Source organism: Sinocyclocheilus grahami, unplaced genomic scaffold, assembly GCF_001515645.1.
Source record: "Sinocyclocheilus grahami isolate Dianchi unplaced genomic scaffold, SAMN03320097.WGS_v1.1 scaffold28.1, whole genome shotgun sequence".
NCBI lineage: Eukaryota > Metazoa > Chordata > Actinopteri > Cypriniformes > Cyprinidae > Sinocyclocheilus > Sinocyclocheilus grahami.
Window position 1 is genome coordinate 912,649 of NW_015505207.1, and position 24,564 is coordinate 937,212.

At 38.9% G+C, this 24,564-nt stretch overlaps 2 protein-coding genes across 2 annotated transcripts in view; both read right to left on the reverse strand.

Annotated features, from left to right (window-relative positions):
- Positions 1–312: 312 nt before the first annotated feature.
- On the reverse strand, positions 313–1,805 carry LOC107569365 (protein FAM46C-like). The gene has a single exon (XM_016255452.1). It carries the CDS (start codon positions 1,793–1,795, stop codon positions 626–628), a length of 1,170 nt encoding a protein of 389 aa, XP_016110938.1. The 5' UTR covers positions 1,796–1,805; the 3' UTR covers positions 313–625.
- A 6,074-nt stretch (positions 1,806–7,879) lies between these two features.
- LOC107569377 (mannosyl-oligosaccharide 1,2-alpha-mannosidase IB) overlaps positions 7,880–24,564 on the reverse strand; it is a 56,602-nt gene continuing 39,917 nt past the window's right edge. Inside the window, exons 4-11 of the mRNA XM_016255457.1 lie at positions 20,721–20,815; positions 19,902–20,025; positions 19,722–19,815; positions 14,768–14,883; positions 14,467–14,686; positions 14,009–14,181; positions 10,334–10,449; positions 7,880–9,982 (exon numbers count right to left, since the gene is read on the reverse strand). Of these exons, the coding sequence (XP_016110943.1) occupies positions 9,850–9,982; positions 10,334–10,449; positions 14,009–14,181; positions 14,467–14,686; positions 14,768–14,883; positions 19,722–19,815; positions 19,902–20,025; positions 20,721–20,815 (1,071 nt within the window). The 3' untranslated portion in view covers positions 7,880–9,849. The remainder of the gene's footprint in view (positions 9,983–10,333; positions 10,450–14,008; positions 14,182–14,466; positions 14,687–14,767; positions 14,884–19,721; positions 19,816–19,901; positions 20,026–20,720; positions 20,816–24,564) is intronic.

A 24,564-nucleotide genomic window follows, 5' to 3' on the forward strand; every position in this document is an offset into this window, starting at 1 on the left:
ATTCGGTTCACATTTCTATTTGAGAACAAAAAGAATTTAGCTGCCCACCAGTGTACCAAAAAACTCCTGATAACTTAAGTCCTAAAATACCTATTATTTCACCTGTGCTCACATTTTTCATTTTTCTTTCTTTTAATTTTGCCTTTTTTTTTTTTTTTTTTTCTCTCCTCCAAATTTCTAAGAACATTATTTTTCTTTTTGGTCTTTTTATTTTGTTACACACAGGAAAAATATTAATTTGTCCCAATATGCATTTTCCTTCATTTTTAAGGTTAGAGTATATTAAGGCACTATGGGAATTGTTTCTCTTCAATATGGAAAAAAAACTATTAATCTCTCAGTCAGATCAGGGACAGAGATGAGAGCAAACAAATCTGAAACGTTAGAATATTAAAGTAAAAAAATAATAATAATTCAATCACTAAAATATATCACTTTGAATTGGAAATGTCTTGGCACCTCTGCAGAGAAGGAATTAAAAGGGGGGGAAAAAAGAAAAAAGAAAAAAAGGAAACACTTGTCATTTTAAATATCCTTTATGCCTACAGAGGGAAACATCCCTTACGGCCAAATATCCGGCTTTCTGGCCAACTCATGGATTTTGTTGAGCAAGCATCTTTGAGTCTCAGTTACAAGGCAACCAAGTTGGAATGGACTGGTTACAAGAGGCCACATAGTAGTTGTTGAAGTTCAGGTCTCTGACATACGGAGCCGGCTGGTAGTAGCAGGTGACGCTGGACGCATCAGGTATTGCGTTCTGCTCAGCAAGAACGCGAAACGCCATCAGCGAGATGAGGTTAAGCGTCTGCCGCCTCTCGTGTCCCATGAGACACACGGTGCTCTCGTTCACGACCCGTCGCAGGATCATGAGGTAGTTGTACTTGTTCTTCTCCTCACCGACAAAGTGGCTTTGCAGATAAGCCTCCAGTTTGCGCTGTTGCTCACCAATGTCGGGAAAGTCAATGAAGAAACGTGAGCACATGTAGCGCTCCAGGGCCTTAAACTCATCTTCATCCGTGGGCCTAAAGTCCCTCACCAGGAGGTTGCAGTATTTGAGCAAACCGCCTCCGCGGATCTCCTCCGGCCGTTTGGTGGCGATGAGCTTGTTCCTGAGGTGGTCCAGAGCCACGGCAAAGTCACCGTACACGCTCTCCCCGACCACAGTAGGGTGGAAGTGCCTAGACATGGGGTTTTCGGAGAAGTCATAGTACGACAGCACCGAGTCCAAAATGATCTGGAAGGAGTCCACGCTGAACTCAAACGGTCTCCGGATCGAGTCCACAAACTTAAGTTCCACATTGCGGCCGTTGTTGTTTGACAGCGAGATGAGGGACCAGCGGTCCTGCTCGGTGTACACTTTGACCAGCTTCTGGACATAGGCCTCTTTCAGGGTCATGGGAGTGATCTTCTCTTTGTTCACCCCCTCTGGCAGAAAGTCCAACAAAGTGCTCAGAACCACATCTTTGATGAGCTGGAACTCCTCTTCCCGAGGAAGGTCTACCCTGAAGATGACGTCCAGGTCTTTGTAGCTCCAGCCAATGTCCTTTTCCAGCACGTGGCTGGCAGTGGAGCCGTTCAGGCGGACATCTTTGACCATAATGCCCCTCAGCTCCAGACGGTTCCTAACCATCTGTACAATGTCCTTCAGACGGACCTCCAGGGTGGGAAAGTTGCCCCGTCCGTGAACCGGCACGGCCTCCATCAGCACGTCGTTCAAACGGCTCACTTGCTCCCAGGTAAGCACGCTTTGTGACTCACTTTCACTGCTGGATGAGGCTGAGGCCATGTTTGCCATCTATGCGGTTTCCTGGGATAAAATACAAGTGCAAAAACAATTTCACTGACTCAAAGAAATCTTTAAAAATCTCTTTAAAAATAAATAAAAAACAGTTAATATTTAGTTAGATAAGCCTGAACTGAAATAAAACAATGTAATTAAAGAACATTAGGTTCACTGGTCTCACAACAGAAAAGCTAACAATGATGATTCGCAGGCTTTCCAGAATGACAAACAAACTCTAAACAGAAGCATTTATACTGAGAGACACTCAGCTGCTCCTCAACTAATTCAACATTATTCCCAATGAAAAACATACAAACAAATCCCCCCAAAAAAGCATTGATCAATCACGCACACTAAAGATTCACTTAAAAGTAATGTCTAAACCAAATGGCTTAAAACCTTGTCAGAATATCATTAATATAGAACGTGCACAGGATTCCCATGATCATTTTAAAACAATCAGAGTAAGAATTTAAAGGATAAAACAAGATTAGGAGTCCTACAAAATATCAGAACTCTACTTACAATGCATCTTAATAAGGTCTTGATACTAGACAGACTTCAAAGATTTTTTTTTTTTTTAATTATTCACATATACACAGTGATTTTACATACTTTTTAGCTTAAGGCTAACCCAGCCCTAATCCTGACACAAAACTGTTCATGTCAGTAGGCCTGCATCAGTAAAGTACAAGCAAAACAATTCATGAGCCTTTCATTTCGTGAGAACCTCTTATAAAATCATTCTGAACAGGAATTCACTATATTTCTGAGGACATTTTTTTTTTTAATTTGGCCCTCACAAACATACCCTTCACACAAATGCTCTTTTGTAGGCAGTGTCTTTCATAACTGTGAGAAAAACAGACACTAATTAATATTTGTTTTGGAAAAGCTGGATCTACAAGAAACTCTAATAATCATTACATACATATAGACACTGAGTGGTCCATAAAGAATGAGCCGCGTTGGTGTGTCAGTGAAATTGGACTGTGGGTTTGAGGGAGTAAAACGTAACCTAGTAAGTGGGTATAAAAGCACATCTGGGGAAACCCTACAGGAAAGCAGCACTACATCACTGATGCTGCGGAGTAAATCAACGGACCTAGTGCAGCCTCCAGTGGAAATATGAGGGAGGGATATTCCGGTCTGTTTGCTTCCTTCTGAATCTTTTCTTAGCAATGATGTGGGTATAAATTACATGAGAAAGCGAAACAGGAAATGATTGTTCAGTCGCATCATGTGAAGAAACTCCAGTTTTGTGTGCTGGGTCTGAGCGACAATGACTTTGTGAATGGCCTAGAAAAGAGAAAGAGAGAATGAGTCAGCAACAGACAGAGAATTAGAAACTGCATATGAGGGACTGTCCTAACAGTTTTGTGTTAATCTAACATGACGTCAATGGTGAGGACGTGTAGATAATTATATGAGATAAGAAAAAAGTCACTGACATTTATGATGGGAGCATCATTCCCACGCTGATTCATACACACACAGAAATCAACTTTAAAGATTGTTATAGGGAATAAGTGCACCATATCTTACACATTCAATTGAATTCCCAATCTTGACAGCAAAGCAAAGTTTTATTTTAGCTAAGCTGCCATATGAAGGGTTCGCATCAGATGTTTTTTTCGAATCCGTAATTATGTATGAAGCTCGTCCAAATGGGATGATGCATTTACATATTAAAATGAGCATGAAGCATGAAAGATGTGCTACATAAGATAGTGAAAGTTATTTCAGTGATCAGTATGTACAAAATTAAAAGCATCTGGGTTATTACTGCCCAAGCTGGTTAGTAAACTTGATGACCTAAAAAAAAAAAGTCAAGAGTCATAAGCACAAGAGAAAAAGAGAGATTCTAGATTACTTAGCTCTCATAAAGCTCTATCAGAAATGTTTGGCATCAACATCACATGGAGCCCAGTGGATAACAATGATTGTCACATCTAAGACTACTTCATCGTTTAATACATTTAATCCAGAAGTTTACGAATTTTTGGAGACCTGACCATGATCTGTCAATCCTCTGATGGACTATGAGAACACATTGAACGTCAAAGATTTCTTTCATCATCAATCAAGAACAGCCTTTGAGAAATATCTAACAATACATAGTCTTATGAGGCTAAGCAAGCGTTTTCTTTCCCAGATGGATTTAATAGAATAAATAAACTTCACAGAGAGCGCTGAATCGAGTAGAAATGAAGCAGTGTTTTGTTGAAAGGTGAATACCGTTTAGTTTGTGAGGAGTGGCAATGCCACCTGCTGCAGCTGGGCTCAGCGCCAAGTGGAAATGACTCACTGTCCAAGCTACGGACGGTTAACCGGCGGCCATTAACACATTAAACACACTGAAGGATGCGCGCACACGCACATACAAGCCATTAACACATTAAACACTCCACTACGTTTGCGGACGTCCACGCAATTGTTTTTTCCCCTGTCTATCAGCTCGGTGACTCATGGTGACATTCATAATCCTCTCCTTCCCGTGACTTCAGCAGCCCTCTGGGAACTATTGATTAAAATTCAGAGCTCCTGAAAAACATAAACACAATGCAAAGGGTCCCATGCGTCCTGGTTAATACCAGAGGGACAAATTCACCTGTCAGCTGGTAGAAGCTACAGTAGCTAAAGGCAAAGTTCACTCGAAAATGAAAATACTGTCATTTACTCACGCTCATGTCAATCCAAACCTGTACGACTTCATTTCTTCTGCAGAACGCAAAAGATATTTTGAAGAATTATGTTAACTATTTAGTTTAGGTGCACACTGACTTCCAATGTATAGAGGGGGGGGGGAAATACTGACATTTCCAAAGAAAAAAAAAAGGTATACAGGTTTGGAACTACTTGAAGATGAGTAAATTATGACAGATTATGTCATTTTTGGGAAAATTGTTTCTATCAATCAGGCAGATGGTGCAATGACATGGCATTCATTTTTAAGTGTTCAAAAATAAATTATATTAAATCAAAAATATATTAAAATGCAATTAATAAGATTAATAAAATTCCTGTAAAAATTATCTTTATAATTTCTTTGAAAATATAAATTTAATAAAACTGTTAACTCTTTGGTTTATCCACCAATCTAGTTTAGGTGCACACTGACTTCCAATGTATAGAGGGGGGGAAATACTGACATTTCCAAAGAAAAAAAAAAAAGGTATACAGGTTTGGAACTACTTGAAGATGAGTAAATTATGACAGATTATGTCATTTTTGGGAAAATTGTTTCTATCAATCAGGCAGATGGTGCAATGACATGGCATTCATTTTTAAGTGTTCAAAAATAAATTATATTAAATCAAAAATATATTAAAATGCAATTAATAAGATTAATAAAATTCCTGTAAAAATTATCTTTATAATTTCTTTGAAAATATAAATTTAATAAAACTGTTAACTCTTTGGTTTATCCACCAATCCAAAGCCATGTGGCTTGGAAACAAAACACACAAAACAGGAAGTGATATCACAGCGAGAACCCCCATAGACCATCATAACTGTGTCAAGGTTAATCACTTAAATGATCTGAAAATTTGACATTATGACAAGACAAGATTATTTCCGGTTGTAAATACAGTATCACGTGGTGCAACTCCACAAAAACTTAATGGTATTGTGAATTTAATAATCCAACACATTATTATACTTTTGCAAATATTATATAATTTACCATTTTCATTAAATTAAATGTTGCACCAAATTTTGGTACTATGTTGGGTCGCACCTTTCCAATTTAAAACTGGATGCTGAAGCAAATCCAGTTTAGTACTATCACACACAATACACTTTAAGACTGATGAGCTTTATACCAAAAAGGTCAGATCAGGCATAATAACCAACATCATCTTAGGTAGCTCATCATTCAAAAATAATATTGGCACATATGATAACTAAATGGCTGTGACCATGTTGTAATTTGAGTTTTAAAATGTGTTTTATACAACAGAAACACAACACATCCAGAGGAGAAAATATTTGTAAAGATACTAAATGACATGCAACATAGCATCCCATTCAGTTGGACAGCTTGGAGCAGCGCTGTATTTGCTTGAAGAAATAAGATCATTTGTTTTCACAGTTCCGTTTTGCAGACCTGAAAAACACAAGCAGCCACTTCAGCAGGCAGACACAGAAGTATGCAACTAACCAACAGGATGATGTACCAATGACAGTTTCTGTTTTTCTTCTTCTTCAAAAAAAAAGTTTCAGTAAGGGGTATGTAAAGGTAAGAGTACGGCATATTAAAGCAACTGATTGCAGTTTTGTGTATTCTTATGAATTTGGATCGACTTTTGGTCCTGCTCACTTAACTGAAGTATACTCGCAAAACAGACGGGGAGTGTAGGAACGAAACAGAACCCATTGGCCCTACTAGAAGTCAGTGTATTATCAGAATGATTTTGAAAGTTATATTTTAAGTTAGAAATATGACATGCAGATGCTTAAAATAACTAGTGCTCCATATGCTCTTCTGAAAATCAAATCTCTCATGAGCCACTGGAGCTCTCAGTACACCCTCTCTCTCTCTCTGTGTGCGCGTGTAATCGTTTGGCCATCATTAGTAGAAGCTGCCAACTGACCTACCTGGTTCACAGTGACCTTGGTGCTTTTTTTTGCTCCACACACTTGCAACATGCCAGTTTCTCCAGCTTATCGCTCACTGCTTTCCACTGAGCAGCAGTTGACTCTGTAGCCTAAGTTGACCCTAAACTAGACATGATGAAACCCAATCTGTACATAAGATTCAACATTTGTTCTTGCTTCTGCTGAAGCACAAGTTACTCTTTGGATCATTCTCATATCATGCTGGAGAACATGATCATCAGGGTTTGCACTTGTGAAGTTCATGCAAACTCAAAAACTTTTTTGCATTAAATTTTACAAGTAAAATACAAGGATTTCCACTAGTGGTCTCAGAGTTTTGGACACAACTGTAGGCGTGGAAGGAGAAATCCTTCACTGTTCAGCATCTGATACGGCAGAGGTCACATTGTGTCACTATAGGGTTGTTGAAAGAGGGCAAATGACACCCAGCTTATGACCTCTGCCTCCAGATTTTGCCATCCATTCTGTCCTGTCAGTCCAGACAGCGCAATGACAGAGGACAGCTTAAAAAAAAAGAAAAAAAAAAGATATCCCTCATTTTTTGCCCTCAAATCTGCTGCTGCTAAAGAGAGAGAATAACAACAAGCTCACATGTGTGAAATACTGAATACTGACGTGAATACTGAGAACAGGGGTAATGTGCCAGGACCAGTTCACCATGACCTATAATATATCAATGTGTGCTGCCAAGATCAAAGCAGCATGATGGCCTTAAAACAAACAGATAAAGCCTCTATCATTAATATTATTGCAGAAATAATTGAAATGTCCATGCTGTAACTAGATTCCATCTATGTACAGTATAGGCTGTGTTAAGAACAAACGCACAAGGTCACCAACGCTTTAGACCAGTGACTTTCCAGGATGTTTCCACTCATTCATGATTATGGATAAAGATTTAAAAATATGTATTTTAAGAGATCACATTAGTGTATTTCCTTAAGCCAAACATCAATATACCATTTAATATAATAAGCTGTATGTGAGACTGTAAGTCTCTTATGCTCTCCAAGTCTGCATTTATTTAACAAAATGCAGTATAAACAGTAATATTGGGAAATATTACTTCTAATACTAAAAAAAATATTTAAGTGAATGTATTTTAAAATGTAATTTATTCCTGCAATGGCACATTTTCAGCATCACTACTGTCTTCGACGACAGTCTTCAGTGTCACATGATCATTCAGAAATCATTCTAATATGCTGATTTGCTGCTAAAGAAACATTTATCAATGTTGAAAAAAGTTTTGCTGCTGCTTTATTTTTTTTTTAGCATTCAAGTAAAGTTTTAAAGTAAGAAGGGCTTTTATGGCTCTTTCTAAAAAATGTTAATATCTTGACATTCCAAATTTCAGATTCCCTGATATCTGTAGGTTTTCCATAACTGGGGGGAACTATTAAAGTGAACTATGAAATCCGCTGCAAGTCTTTTGTATGAATTAGTAAGAAACGACCTGACAATGAAAGCTTGTTTTGTTTTATCCCGTTCACTTTTTGTAACATCTTTATTGAATTTATGTGGCATTTTAAACATATTTACAATTATTGTTTTTTTGTTCAGTAAAAATACAGATACAGAACACAGCTTTGTCAAAACCCACCCAGCAACAACAGTGAAGAGTGTTGGCCTGGGCTTCACTCACCATTAAGTCAAAGTCATGATACTGGGAGAAAAGAAAAGAAATGACACCACTGCTGCCATCTAGAGGGGAGGAGAGGACACATCTCCCTCACACTCGGATGAGATCTTCAGAAACAGAGGAACTGAAATGACAGGATATAAAGTGAAAGACCCTTAATGGGAGCTGATCGATGGCCCCCAGCATCCCATCAATGGTGCTCGAGTCTTTTTGACAGACTGATTCTCACAGTTTCTTCATTATCCAAGATGAGAAAATAATTCGCTTTTCCTTTCCTGGTCGACTACATGAAATCTTCCGTGGCTGTACCATTTTACACACTTGAAGATTAAAAAAACAAAAAACAAACTTGAGTCTGAGAGCATAAGGCTGAGCACATCTTCCAAAGAGACTTAATCAATATTCATTAAAGGTAAATTCAACCCCCCAAAAAAATAATAATAAAGACAAACAAAATACTTCAATATGATTGGCTGCAGGTTGTGTTTAATCATCTGATCTCAGAAATCTGTCTGCCACCACCGTGTTTCAGAAAACATGTTCAGGGTGTTTACAGCCCAGGACTGAATAAGTCATGTTAAAACTCACATGAAATATTCAGAGATATGCATTTGACTAATGAAAACACATCTAGAAACTGAAATGACAAAAAAGCATTCAGGAGTATTCCGAACATCTTACATCATGGGCTTAGTTGTTATGCAATGCTATTTAAAATCCTTGCACTTGTTTTTGTGTTTTATTTACTCTGGGTTTCTTGTAAAGGGCACACAGTGTATTTATGAAGTCTTAACCCCATGTATATAAATCTCTACCTCGTTGGCTACGATTAGTGGTAAATCATGGCTGTTGAAAGAATCTGGTCTGGTCTAACAGAGCGGCACCATCGACAAATGAAAACAAATGTTGACTGCCGTGAGCATTAGCATCTACAAGCACTGTGACTTCTCTCCACAAGTTACAGTTACTTCAAGTGTTGATTCATTGTGATGCAAAACCAAACACCAGCCCATCCAGAATGCAGTATGAATGACATTCTGGGCATTCACAATGGATGGAAAAAAAGATAGGAATGGAAAGACGCAGAAAGCGAAGGTTTCTGGAATGACGGTGGTGACTGTGTCACAGGCAGCAGCTGTTCGATAGCAGCATGTGTCCCTTTTTACCCGCTAACCTTAACAAAGAGACATCGGAGAGACTGAAGAGAAATCTAGGAGAAAAGAACATTCCTGGTGCCTCTGGCCTAAATTTAGCCTCAGCTGGAGAAAGATTTCACAGGAGGTCACATCCAACATCTGCCATCTCCAGAAGCCCAGCTCAGAGAGTGAAAGGCTCTGAAGGCGGTCTGGTCCAAAAACCATTTATCCATCATTTTGATTTAGTGCTGAACTGATGATATGAAATGCCACCAAATTAGAGAGCGAGAAAGGGGGGGGGGACGAATGAACTTGTTAAAATCCTTTCCCAGTGTGAAACGCACATCCATATCAGAAGGTCTTTTAGTCTGTCAATGCGTGTAACCGTGTACACGGACGTGTCAGACCAGCGACCACAAGAGAGAGACACACATGATCGATCCGGCAGTCTGTCCTTCAGAGAATATATGAGAGAGACATAGATAAAGAGAGTTGGGTCTGTTCCGGTCCCCTCCGTTCACTGCAGTCCCATGATTCACAGTCCAGGAGGAGACAGTGGATGGTGGGTACAGTTCTCTCCTCTCCTTTGCACTGGCAGCTGCTGTCTTTCTCACAAGGAGGGAGGCGTTTAGAAAAGGGGCGAGCGCCCTCCCGGTGAGTCCGCTCTACCGCTGGGTCTCGCTGCCAGGCAGGGTGATGTTGCCCTGGTGCAGGACGGGCAGAGGATGGGCCTCTGTGTTGAACACCCAGTTCTCAAGAGGCAGCAGCTCATCGCTGGAGAAAAGTAGATAGAGATACCTACAGAAACACACAAATAAGGATCATACAATTAACTTGATGTTTATAGCAAACTGGGTCACGGATCCGATTCAAACACATTTGGCAATGGGAAACTGCAGTGTTTCAATGACACCAGCAGGTGGCAGTAATGACCGGCTGTCTTTCCACTCCTATTTCCTTTGCAAATCCCACTTTGTTTAGCTAATAGTCACTGCTTTTCACAGTGCTAGCTTTATGCTGCATAGTTACCTTGACCATTATTACATTAACAGAAAATAATAACATGTACTTGCTCAATGAACTAAAACAGTTTGTGCTACTATTGCAACTCAGCTTCAGCATTGTATTGTTAAATGAAATGATATTTACTTGAGCGTTTCAGCCAGGAAGAAGCTTTGCTGGACGTCATCGTAGGTGGGGTTGGAGGAGTAGACATCTTTAACACCAGAGAATCCTCCGCTTACTCGGCAGTATTTATCTATAGCCTGCAGAAAATGTGGAGAAAGTCTGGGGTCAGTAAGAGCTTTTTTAAATAATTTTTTTAAGAAATGAATACTTATTCAGCAACGATGCATAAAATATATTAAGCAGCACAACTGTTTTCAGCACTGATAATAATTAGAAATGTTTCTTTAGCAGCAAATCAGCGTATTAGAATGATTTCTGAATGATCATGTGACACTGAAGACTGGCGTAATGATGCTGAAAATTCAGCTTTTCATCACAGAAATAAATTACATTTTAAAACATATTCAAAGAGAAAACTGTTATTTAAATTTTTTATAATATTACTGTTTTTACTGTATATTTTTAAAAAAAAACATGCCAACCCCAAACCTTTGAACAGTGGAGTATATATAATATTATATTTGTCCCCATGACAGCTAATTCATTGTTTAATTTTTCTGAATTTTGATTTACTTTCACAACTGAATTGACTTTGTGAAAAATGGTGAAGGTGAAAGATGATGATCCCGGCACCTTAGATGAACTTTTGATGGTAAAGGTTGTTAAAAGATGCTTGAGTCATGACTATGTCTTTGATTTGAATTATGCACATATCTTACAACAGCGAGGGCCAGACTATTGTTCTTAAATTTGATTAAACCATGTAATGTCCTGCAGTTTCTAATAAAGTTTCCATCCAACTGGTGAGTAACTCAGGCTAGCTCAGTTCCAGATGTACCATTTCCCGTGCTTTAGCTCAGAGAGATTGCCTATACAGTATGTGCTATATCAAGTAAAACCCTGTCCTAATCACCACTTTATGACTGCAAATCAAATCAATGCATAACTGTGTACTCGCAGTAATGACAAGCCAAAAATAGAATATATACGAAGCCGCTCTATTTTTCCGGCCCTGTTCTCCAGGAACAAATAATGCTCCATTAGTGCTGTTCCAGCCTCTGCAGGCAGGAGTGATGCAAGCCATCCGTGCCAGGAAAACATGGCATGATGTGCTCACCTACCCGGAGCAGATCTGCCTGAAACAGCTGCTACACTGAGGACTCACCTCACACGGTTATAACGCAACAGCAGCTGGCCTGATCCAGCCTCCTATTAAACCATTCAACAGAGATTCACTCAAGACTTGCAGCTTCATTTCCTCTATTTTCCATTTAGATTGCCTTTGGATCATCAAACATCTTTAAAAACAATGATTTAACCACACTATTGAGTATAATCTTTATCAAATCTCAAAATGAATTTCCATTTTTCCCATACTGCACCTTCTAATGTTATGATGCCTAAATTTACTCGTAGCATTTAAAACAACAGACTTTAGTTTTTTTAGGGTTTTATTGTTTTTTATATAAACCATAGATGCCCAAACTTCAAAAGTCAACTAAACAAATGTAAACAATTAAAGAAAAGAAAAAAAGTTAAAACTTTCAATCAAATTGATAAAATGACGACACTGGCATATGCCCCCCCGCCCCCCCAATTTATATCAGCCATTTACTGGTTATAAGCTAATTCTGCATGAATTTTTATATAATTCCTAGACATAATTACATTATTTCCCGCCATAAAACAACATATCTGTGCACGCTATAGCAGTTATATAGCAGCAAAAATCCAACTGAAGCCATTCACCTTCAACTGACCATCTTACTTCACATGAGATATGGTAGAACTGGTGAGAAAATCTTAACTAATCCTGCAGATGAGAGTGCACACCAAACATAAACAATACCATTTATCTACACAAAGAACAGCGATAGGAACGCAAAGAGAAGAGACGGTGAGACCCTGAGATTCTGGAAAGAAAGAGGTGCACAGAGAGAGCTGGAGACAGAAAATGATAAAATTAGACAAAAAGGAAAAAAGAGCTGATAGCAACGAAAGAACTTCTGTGACTGGGAACAAGTGAGCTTTATTCTGTTCTCTTTCTACAGAAATGGGAAGAGTGAAAATGAGGGAGGGAAGGAGAGAAAGAGCCCAGGCACCCAGCGGCTCATCAAAAGAAGCTGCAACTGCAGTGAAACAGTACTGTACCGGCAGAACAATGACACCCAATCAGAGACAAAACAATGACGCTCCATTCTCAAGAGCACTTTGAAACTGTTCTAGAAACACAAACACATTCCCTAAAAAACACAGTCCAGGTCTGGCCGGAATAAGACTGACATGATAAGAAAGGGAAGGATAAATCAAAAAAACAGAGTGATAAACAGATACGGATAAAGAGGTACAGGACTACTACGAGTATCAAAAAGATGCCACCGATAGATCGACTGGGACTACAGATGGATATCAAAGTGATGAGATACGGGTTTAGATACTAAGAACATCCTGTGCCGTATACACCGTCTGACCTTATTCTGTCTCTGATATCTGGCTGAACTCTGATGGCTGGAGATACCAGCCCTGTGAGAAGTGAGTTAAACTTCTGTTTGTGTTGCTCGTGCCCTAGCTTTGTGCTGGTGATCTTTGCAAAGGCAACAAAAAAGTTCTATCATGACAACTCTCAGAGGGTTTGGCATGGTAATGTACATGTTAATGTTCATGTGTTTGGTCTTAGAATAGATCTGCTATGCTGCTGCTGCGGCCAATACATCCACAACATGCTGCTGTGAGCATGTAACAAGTACTACTGCTGCACATATAACACATATGAAATAACCCCCATATATAGCATACATGAATCACCGCGTAGCAGATTTATACAGGTGGAGCTGGGGAAGGTGGAGGGTTAATGAAGCGTGCTGCAACTGCTACAGCAAGCACTAGCCAAGTATTTGAATGTTGAGCAGCAAGTTCATTGGCTGCGGATATAAAAAGAACCAATCAGCTGCACCATACGATGATGTCATTATGTCAGATTGAGTTACACCTATTGGACTGCATTGGAGCTTCATGACAGAATTTTGGATTTGTGTTCTCTTATTGAATGACAGTGATATTAAAAATCTGGCTGACAAAATAAGGTGATTATTTTTGTCATGTTATGGTTGTTAACCAATAAATGGCAGACTTTAAAAATTTAGTTTATTTTGTAAAAAAATGAATGAAAATAAAACATTGCAATCCAGTTATTATCCAGTACTTATTGAATACAGGCATTCTAATATTAGAAATGCAGAGTATGAAATATGGATGACCATTTATTTTAAAGGTTGACGTGAGAAAGTCCCTAAAATAGAGATGAGACATTACAGGAAAGCGCAGTTTAAAAAAAATAGTCATCTTAAAGAATTAAATCACTGTCATGATCTAGCGCTATTCCTTTCAATTGCCAGTAAACTAAAATTTCAGAAAGCAGTTTCCAAAATTAATATCCAATATTTAGTTGTAGGCACTCTTTTCCTGGGATATTTAATGAACTTAATATTTATACAATATTCAACATCCAGTAAAAATAGATTTTCCAGCTAAGCATCTTAATTTGAATCACTACAGTGATTTGTTACATATTACAGTAAAAAAGCCAAATTAATAAACATTTGCATTGCATACACACACATGTATATACATATATATATTTTATGTGTGTGTGTGTGTGTATACCATATATCTTTATCACTGGAAAGAGATGCTGACCTGCACTGCTTCCCAACCCCACTGCCTGTATTTGGGGTCGTGGGTAAATCTCCACATGTACCAGTACGTCTCGATGACCTCAGGCCTCAGGATATAGTATTTCTCATTCTGTCTCACAGCCACTGCTTCCAGCCCACTGTCGAACTTAAAGGCCTCTGGGCCGAGCTTCAGCACTGCAAACAATAAAAGGTTTATGCGTTCAGTACTATTAGTTGAACCTTCGGCTCTCATGGTGCTATAAACGTGAAACTATCTGTCTGAGAGCCTGTTGTGGCTAAGCTGCAATCCATCAATGTCTTTCAGTCAAGTTGTGTGAAATAGAAATGCCATACTCTAAAAATAACCTGTAGTGTTACCATGGCAACACACCATGCTACAAATTAGATTTGAAGTCCAAAGATCTCATGCATTTTTTTATACCCTTCATCTCTCTCTTGCCCCCTCACATATTCACTAACCAGTGCGATCGTAGCTTTCGTGGCAGGTGTGTGCAATCTCTGCTCCGAGCTGCAGATAGTGTCCAGCTTTATCATCTGGCGACCCATCAGCCCCCAAGGCAAACATGCCCCCAGCAAAGCAAGTCAGGTGACCCATCTTACGCTCCAAGTGGCCGTTTTTCCACTCCCCGATGAAAGTAAGGCCACCGTTGGACTTACGGATGAGGTGGCGCTCGATAGCCTGTAGGAAGAGAAAGAAAGAGAGAATGAACTGATGCAGCACGAAACACAAAAATTGCCATTTGTAACCTGCAGCCCTCACCTCGATGGCATCATCGTACGTCTTGCGTGCCTCTGTGTCCGTTTTATCAGACATCAGCCAGGCCTTCAACAGGTACTCATAGAAACTATCACCCAACCCACCTACTGAGGTGTGATCTGCAGAGCAAGAGAGAGACACAAGTATAAGCTTAATAAATGTCTGTTGCTGATGGTAAGGACAAAAAACAACCTCTAATAGTTATTAAACTTAGAGTAAAGTGAGTTTAATACTTCAAAATGACAAAACTAGCCCAATTAGATGCCTCTAAATTCCAAACTTTGTGAACATGCATTCATTCAACTGGAGCAAAGAAAAGCCTGCTATGATTCTTTTGATTACTCCATTCATATCTCAGTCTTTTAATGTGCCTGAATGCTGCCATAAAAGTATATTCAGGCTTGACACCGACCCTCATTACAATAAAAATGCACAAGTGAGCATGTTTTCGCTGGCGTTTATTCAGCGTGGACACACACCAGCACACACCTAATCACTTATAAACACAGCCATCGAGTGTGTGTTCCACTTTGACACAGCTAATGACTCTGCAGAGTGAGTGTGTGTAAAGTGTGAGTGTTTGACAGGCTGGGAGTCATTTGTGCCGGTAATGGCTCGTAATGGCAACCTACAACAGAACATGTAAACAATCTGTGTTGACTTGTCGGAGGGAGCTGTAGAAATGAAGAATGAAATATTGAAGATATTGAACATGGACAGAAACAGAGAATATTAAAAAAGAGGCACTAGGTTAGAGCCATGGCCTCGTGATTAGCTGATATCAATGAGGTCTCAATCAAGAGTTTGAGTTTATTAACCTATCTGTTTCTTTGACCGTCTGTCTTTCTATCTATCCATTCAGTCATGTTATATATCTATATCTTTCTGTCCATAGCATCTGTATGTCTGTCCATCCTTCCAGCCAATCTATCTGTCTATATCCATGTCTGCCTATCTGTCCGTCTGTGTTATATTCTATGTAGGTTTACCTACGACGTTTGTATGTCTGTATGTCCATCCATCCATCCATCAACTTGTCTTTGTATCTATATTATCTGTCTTTAATGTCTAATATCTTGTTTACCTGTATGTCAATATTCATTCTGTCTAAGTCTGTCTGTCTATCAATCTATCTAGTCTGTGTCGCTCTATCGGTCTGTTTGTCTGTCTGTAATATCCATCTTTCTGTATGTCTATATCGGTCTATCCATCTGTCTATCTATCTGTTTGTCTGTCTGTCCGTCTAATATCCATCTGTCTGTAACCATCCATCCATTGGTTTGTCAGTCTAATATCTTGTTTATCTGTATTTCTGTCTGTCTATCCATCCATCCATCCATCCATGTCTGTCTGTCTATGTTTCTATCTAACTATCTGTATGCTTATATCTATGTCTGTGTTTATCTGTCTGTCCATCTATCCATACATTCTCTCTCTGAGTGTCAAGATTAACAAGGAAGCTTGTTAACCCATTTGGGAAACAGACAGGACACACAATCTCCAAATGAGAACAGGAAGTGTGAAGTGTGTGGGAGGCAGAGGAGTGTATACTGTACACTTGCTGTATATAGTATCATAGAGGAGCGAGGGAGGAGTCCATTAGCACTGTCACAGCTCATATCTGCCACGGTTAGCGAGCTGTACAGCATTCAGCCTGCTGAGAGAGAGCTAGCAGGGCAAATGTTCAGGAGATAAACTGTCAAAAGCCTTTATGGAAGGTCTTTAGAGGAGATTGGGGGTGGAGTACAGATTCAGAGGTGATGTTTTACATGAGATAGGTGTGAACACGCAAGTGACACGGCTAAAAATTGCATCTGCAAAAGCTAGTTTAAAAATCAGAGTGAGAACTAAAGAAATCAATGAGGCAGCAACGAGGCAGGAGGCTGAAGCACTTTATGAGAGATCCTTTACAGAGACACTGAGACAAAGTAAAATGTATTTTATGCTAATGGATGCGAGGGACTGACCTGGTAGAGGCAAGACGTAGAAGCGGAGATGAATTATTCAACAGAAAAGGGGGAAAAAAAGAGAGGTGGGGGAAAAAAAATGAATAGAATGTGAGAGAGAGACTGAGACGTCCAATAACAGGCCACTTGTAAGTAACTCTTACTAGTCCGTCCTGCTGCAAGAGGCGGGGCATTTTGGAATATAGAGGCAAAAATTGTGTACATTTTCTGCAGAAATTATCAGTGCAAAAGCAATGGTGCAGGTAATTCCCAAAATGTTGCCATGTGGTTGCCAAGGAATTGCTTACAGTGCCAATTCAAAAGAGCCCAGGTCTCTATGATATTCTTGTCCCCAGATATGGCTCAGATGGCTCCATAAATTAAAACTTGAGTTTTTCTGTCATTCTAGGCAAAGATTGCTTGAAAGCAATATTACACTTTTCCTCAGCATGTCATAGACATGTATCATTTATGCCCCAAGGACAAACAGAGCAGGATGAGTTAGGTTAAGATTTAAGTGATTCTTGGCTTTGCACGTAATACTAATAACTAAATATGGATAGAGCTAGAAAAACATATAAGAAGAAATAGTTCAGAGAGAATGTGTGGATCTTGACAGTGTGAGAATCTTGACAGGTTGAAAACAACAGAGAGGAAAACAAGCTGCTCAGAGACAGCGAAAGGAATGGAGAAAAAAGGTACAGCGAAAGAGGCGAATGTGTGCGAGCAGCACAGAAAGAAAGGTGGTAGAATCATAATAAATATAATAAAATAAACATCATCAGTGATTAAGATGATGAATAATACATAGATGGTGCAGGCTGGTGTGCAGTGAGACAAAGGCAGTGGAAAGATTGATTGAAGCAGAGACGTTTCAGACTCATAAACTCTCAAAAATCCCAGTCAGACTCCCATAAACCGTCTGGGCCTTTATTTCACAACCTCTTCTGGCACGGCTGCCAGTCATCGAACGTCTGGATTTTCACTTCTGCCAATCAAAAAACAACTCCCTAATGGCCTCCCGCTGAAAAGTAAATGCACTCAAAGTCTTTGAATATAAAAAAACAACAGGGTGGATTTGAGTAACAATCAAAGATCCAGGCAGGAAATCTCTACAGAGAGGCTTGGCCGACAGCAAGCGGACAGGTCATGGATAGAGAATGACGGGCTGAGGAGGAGATGTGGATCTAAAATCTAAAGGCCCCTGGAGGTGATGCAATAGAGACGTGGAGAGAGAACTTTAAAGGGGTAGTTCACACAAAAATAAATGTTCTATCATCATTTAATCCCCCATTCAACTTGCATGGAACACCATAGGAGATGTTTAGCACAATGTCCAAGCTGCTTGTGATACACAATCCCCATTCACATGAACTCTATCGAAAAACTTCTTTTGCGTTACACACAGGACAGAAGGCCATTTGAAATGAAATGAGGGAGAATAAATTATGAGAGAACATTATTTTTTGGACCTGTCCCTTTAAGGGTCCACAGGGCAGATGCAGTGTGGGAGAGGGAATAATACTCTGCTGTAATGGCCTGTCATTCACGCCGAGTTTTCATTTAGAAAATAGATCTCTAGTGCACCTTAATTACATTTTACCCCTTTGGACACACATACACCATCAGACTTTACTGGAATTTAGTCTTTGTGTGTATGTGTGTGTGTGTGTGTGTGTGTGTGTGTGTTTGCTTCGAGTGGGTTGATCAGGTTTAGCCTTTAGATGCAGGGCACTAATTAAACCCTCATCTCTCTCAGTAATTAAGAGTTGGTTAAAACACAGTGGAGTGTTTTCACTACAGATAATTACTAATTATACATAAAGAAAGAAACTTCCTCACATCCCATCTTTATTAAAGCTCGTTGATCAGGGAGATGAGGTTAAGCTGTCATTGTCGTCATTCACATTTATAGAATAATAAATCCTGGTAGAGGGATTATGAAAATCATCCGTGTCTATAAACAGGCTTCACAGAGTGGTATTTTGGATCCTCAATTTGATCTGAATCTCTTATGATTATTGCAGCAATACGAATAACAAAACAGGGCTCAGAAATGAGAAAGGTCTGCTGAGCCGAGTGAGTGAGTTTCAGATTAGCTCGTTGTAACTACGTTACATTTGTTAATGATATACAATATCTTTCAAGTTTGTGGTCAGTTTTCCCCTCAAATAAATGCTGTTCTTTCAAACTTTCTATTCATCAAAAAATCCTGAAAAAGTGCATCATGGTTTCCACAAAAACACTTAAGCAGCACAACTATTTTCAACATTTATGATACCAAATGTTTCTTGAGAACTAAAATAATTTTTCTATTTTAAATGGCTGTAATGGATTTACAGAAATTACTGCTAAATTATAAATTCAATATAATTTATTTAATAAATTATAAACTATTTATTAAAATAATAACACTTCACGCAAAATGTTGCCAGACAGTAAATAAAATATAATAAAAAATGTATAATATAATAAATTTAATTTTGGCATAGTAAGTAAAAATTGAACCTGACTAAAACAACAGAAAAATATATATTGGATATACTTTAAGTCTATTATATCAGCAATCTTGACCTTCACTTGCATGCTCATGACTCAAAAGGCTTTTCCAAACAATACGCAGCAAAACCATCTACATTTGTTGTTTCGAGCCAAACCTAAGGCATCATTTCATGTATCATTCATGGATAAAGTAGTCCCAGAAAAAAAAACGTTTATGGAAACAAAATTAATCTAAGATAGTGGACAGAGTCCAGAGAAAAATCTATTTTATTCAGTGCTATGAAACACTAATTGCAAATTCTTCCATCTACTTATAAAGCATAATTTTACCCAACTGTTGTGTGTGCAATCTTTTTTTTTAAATCTACCACAGCATCAAGATCATGCTGTGGGTGTCTATAACGCTCTTTATTTCATACAGTGCGAGAATTCACAAAACGCCTTTTGTGGTGAAGTGGAAAGTGAGAGTTGCTTGTGCAGCACAGAGGATGTTAGTGGGAGGCACTCACGCTGGCCCCAGCGTCCTGTGCGTGGGTTCAGGTAGTTGGGGTAAAGCCCATTGGGTCTGTCCATCTTAGCCAGCAGCTTCCGTATGTGCATCACCTAAATCAGAACACAAACAGAGTTCACAACAGGACACAAACACAAGGGCCAACACAGTTACAAAACACTCATACACCCAAGCGTACCTTCTGATAGTAAGCAGGGTTTCCAGTCAGATACGTCAGGTGCACAAACTCCATGTGCAGCGTCCCAAACTCAGCCAGAATACTGCTTCCAGCTGATGCCCAGCCCCAGTTACGCCCCACTCCACTGAAACAGACCGAAGGAAACACCCATGAGATTTACGTATAGTATGTTCCTTACTAGCCTAAAGCATACATCCACCTTCATACATTTGCAGCGTGTAGACAATAAAGAATTACTGCGAGCTCATTTAAGTCAAACAGCTTCATTCCCGCTCCAAACGGATTCACTGCCGCCCATCATTCCTTCCGTCAAGCCCAATATCCTGTGCTCTACTTGTACTTCTCATTTCCATGCAGAATGTATCCACAGTGTGTGTGTGTAGACTGTGAAAGGCTGCTCTACATGAATGGGGATTAATAAAACACAGCGTTGTTCTTTCCCCTCAGGATTAAAGACACCCAAAATGCGGTGGTCTCGTCTGTACCCGAGCAATTTCTTCTAAACACCCAATTAATTCACAAAGCCGTGTCAAGCTGGATTTGACCCTCCTCCCTCCTCAAACACAAAAAACCCTTAATGCACATTCACAATGCGCTCTGCAGATTAATTGTGCAATTTTCATTTCATTCTAATGAAATTATGTGGAAAGTCGAGTTAAACAGGAAGAAAGCCACAGGGATTTTCGTAGACGCACAAGGTCTAACAGCCTTCCATTATGTGGCAGCCCCCATCAGGACAATGAGGGGAGGACAGACAGCTTGGAAAAAAAAAAAATGAAAGGACGAAAGCGTGAAAGGGAAGGTGTGTATGTAACATACCTCTTCAAATTGACCATGGCCCAAGGGATGCCTGTTGGGGTGTTGAAGGCAGGAAGCAGCTTTTCTGCCAGCTGGACAGCCTTCACCTTAAAAACCTAAGAGAAAGAGACATACAGAGGAGAGAAATACATTATGAACCACAAGGGAGACAAAGCAAAGCACACAGGTGGACAAAAAGAATCAAGTCAGCTCTAGGGAATAAAAAAAAACAAAAAAAACTGTGTGGGTGAATCACACAAAAACGTGTCAGAGGCGGTTTTTATTATTTTGATTCAGTGTGAAAAAACAATTATACTTACATAATTACAACAATTACATAATGAAAATGTAGCCTATTCAGGACCATTAAGATTTATTTTTCTTCAAAAATCTTTTGGCATAGCATGTTCAGACTTGGTGCAATTCCAGTTATTATTTTCTAAAGTGAGTATCATTCCTGTAAAAATGTTCTGCATAATGAAAGTTTAATAATATTCAGTAGACAAATACTACAATGATACTTATATACCATAAATATGAACAAATCTAAATAATTCAATAATATACATCTAATTTACAAATAAAATAATGTGCATTACTGTTCATAAATTAATGGTAAGACGTTTTACGAAAAAGCTTTAAATTGTAATTGTAATTGTATAATATGAAAAAATTTTCAAATAAAGGCTTTTTTGGTTTCCACAAAAATATTATGAAACAGAAATGCTTTCAGCATTGGTCAGAAATGTTTCCTGAGCACCAAATCAGCACATTATGATGATTTCTGAAAGATCATGTGATTTATAAAAAAAAAAAAAAAGCCTTACCAACCTAAAACTTTACAGTAATGTATCTTTTTTGTATTAATGTATATATTCTTTACAATAGTGATACTTTCTCAAAGGGGTGATTCAATGAGAATTTAAATCATCCCAATAACATATTGTAAGGGCAAATTTGAAGATTTTCAATTATATATTTCAAATTGACAATGCATAAAAATACATAAAGTAAATACATAAATAAAAAACCTAATGTCAAAGTTATAAAACAGGCTTAATTTTCTTTTCTCAAAACAATATATATACACACACACATACATATATTTTTTTTTAGGTGAAATATGACCCAGACTTGGTCTTGCTGATGGGTTTTGTGAGATTCACCCCTGTAGCACGACTAATGCTACAGACTCTTGACTGAAGGGATCAAATCTGTCCACAAACTCAGCAGAGGGGAACTCTCTCTCACTCTCTCTCACACTCACTCACACTCACTCACACTCACTCACACTCACTCACACTCACTCACACTCACACACTCTCACTCACACACACACACTCACTCACACTCACTCACACTCACTCACTCACACTCACTCACACTCACTCACTCACACTCACTCACACTCACTCACTCACACTCACTCACACTCACTCACTCACACTCACTCACACTCACTCACACAGAGAGAGAGAGAGAGCGCGAGAGAGCACACATTTGAGGCAGATTAAATACCCAAAGAACGACACACCTGAATTTGTTTACTCACTACTGTCAGAAGAGAGATGATGCACTGGGGCCTCGTCATAAAGTTCAAATGTTGAACTGAGACAACCTTTGCCAACAGCTGCAGATTAACAACAACTACTGCTGCAGATAGACACATTCAAAGCAAAGACGAGCCTACCCGTAACAATATGATCGAACAACAAGTAAGTGATGACAGAACTTACAGACTCTTGACTGAAGGGATCAAATCTGTCCACAAACTCAGCAGAGGGGAACTCTCTCACTCTCTCTCACTCTCTCTCACACTCACTCACACTCACTCACACTCACTCACTCACACTCACTCACACTCACTCACACAGAGAGAGAGAGAGAGCGCGAGAGAGCACACATTTGAGGCAGATTAAATACCCAAAGAACGACACACCTGAATTTGTTTACTCACTACTGTCAGAAGAGAGATGATGCACTGGGGCCTCGTCATAAAGTTCAAATGTTGAACTGAGACAACCTTTGCCAACAGCTGCAGATTAACAACAACTACTGCTGCAGATAGACACATTCAAAGCAAAGACGAGCCTACCCGTAACAATATGATCGAACAACAAGTAAGTGATGACAGAACTGTTTTGTTTTTTTCAAACCACCCAGATTTAGGTGGTTTGTCCCTGCAATAATAACATAAGCTGCTTTGGATAGAAGCATCTCTTGAATACTCAAGTCCAATCAGACACTTTATGAACACATCAGCATAGACACAGAAAGAATGACTTCACCTTTCCAACAGTGTAGTATTAGTCGTTGTCGATGTCAAATGTGCAGCAATCAATATTTTATTTTTCCCTCAACAGTAACTGTGTCATCATAATTTCGGTGAGACTGTCTGACTACAGCTTTGCCATCCCACCAAGTGATTTCGAGCAAAAATGGCTTGAAAATATCTTGTGCTGATGACTCACAGCCAGACTCCTCTAAGCAGGGTAAGATCTGCTGCTCATGTCAGACCGGGAGCTGTGCGGTTGATCGTGTTTTTAGGACCAAAGATAGAATGACGCCATAGCAGAAAAAAGGCCTCTGGTTTTTAGATAAACAGCACAGCTGCCCGAGCCACTGCTGAGGCTTTTATTTCTAGCCCGTCTTATGGATGTTTACACAGAAGAGTCTATTAAAATGCACAGCAATTCACTAGAATAGATGTGTGAGGAGCTTTTGAGATATTTCTGACACACACACACAGAAATACCACAATGCTGTGTTTACATGTTTTAAAAAAACATTAAGTAAAATCATTTTTGGCAAAAGAATACAAGGCTGGGGACAAAAAACAAAGCAGATATTATTTGCACCCAAATAGAGCACCAAGAAGCACCAAGGCTACAATTTATTTTAGCTGTAATGTATTTATTAAAATGCATTATAAACAGTACTATTATGATATGTTATTACAATTTAAAATATTTTCCTTATTTGCATGTATTTTCAATGTAATTTATTCCTGTGATGGCAAAGCAGAATTTTCAGCAGTATCACCACATGAATCATTGTTATTATTCAGAAACATTTATCATCATCAATACTGAAAACATTTGTGCTGCTTAATATTTTTGAAGAAATCTTGCTACATTTTCTCAGTACCCTTTTATGAATAGGAAGTTCAAAAGAACAGCATTTATTTGAATTAGAAATCTTTTGTAATATTATACATGTCTTTACTGTTGAATCAATTTATTGTTTTCTTGCTGAAAAAAAGTATTCATTTCTTTTAAATAAAAAACAATGTGCATACATAGGCCTACATATGCATATATGTCTAGAAAGAGAAAGAAAAGTAGGAGTTACATAAGAAAAAAAATGTTTTACGTTAGATTTAATTTGGGTTGTCTATGCAAAAATACCATTGCATTCTAGTCACATTTTTTTTAAATAGTTCGCGTTCTAGCAGACTATTATTATGCAAATAGCCATGCTGTGCATCCAGTTCTATTTAAACCAGGTGCAAATGGTCACTCAAAATTGTAGGAGAACAGAACAAGAAAAGGGCGAAAGAGTACAGAAATGGTGCAAAAAATGAAAGAAGACAGAGAAGGAAGCCTAATTTAGGCTGAACGAGTGCTTCCCTCAGGATTACTAGTTGGAGCGGTGTGCGTTTGTGAGAGTGTGTGTGTAATTCCCAGAATGCAGATTTCGACGCTGAAGCCTAATCTGGTTGATGCGGATCATAAGCGCCAGAGATGATCCTGTTATTACACATATGAGGATATGACCACGGACATTCCCCACGATACAGCTTCTGCTCTCTGTTCATAAACACACACACACACACACACACACGCGCACACACACACACACACAA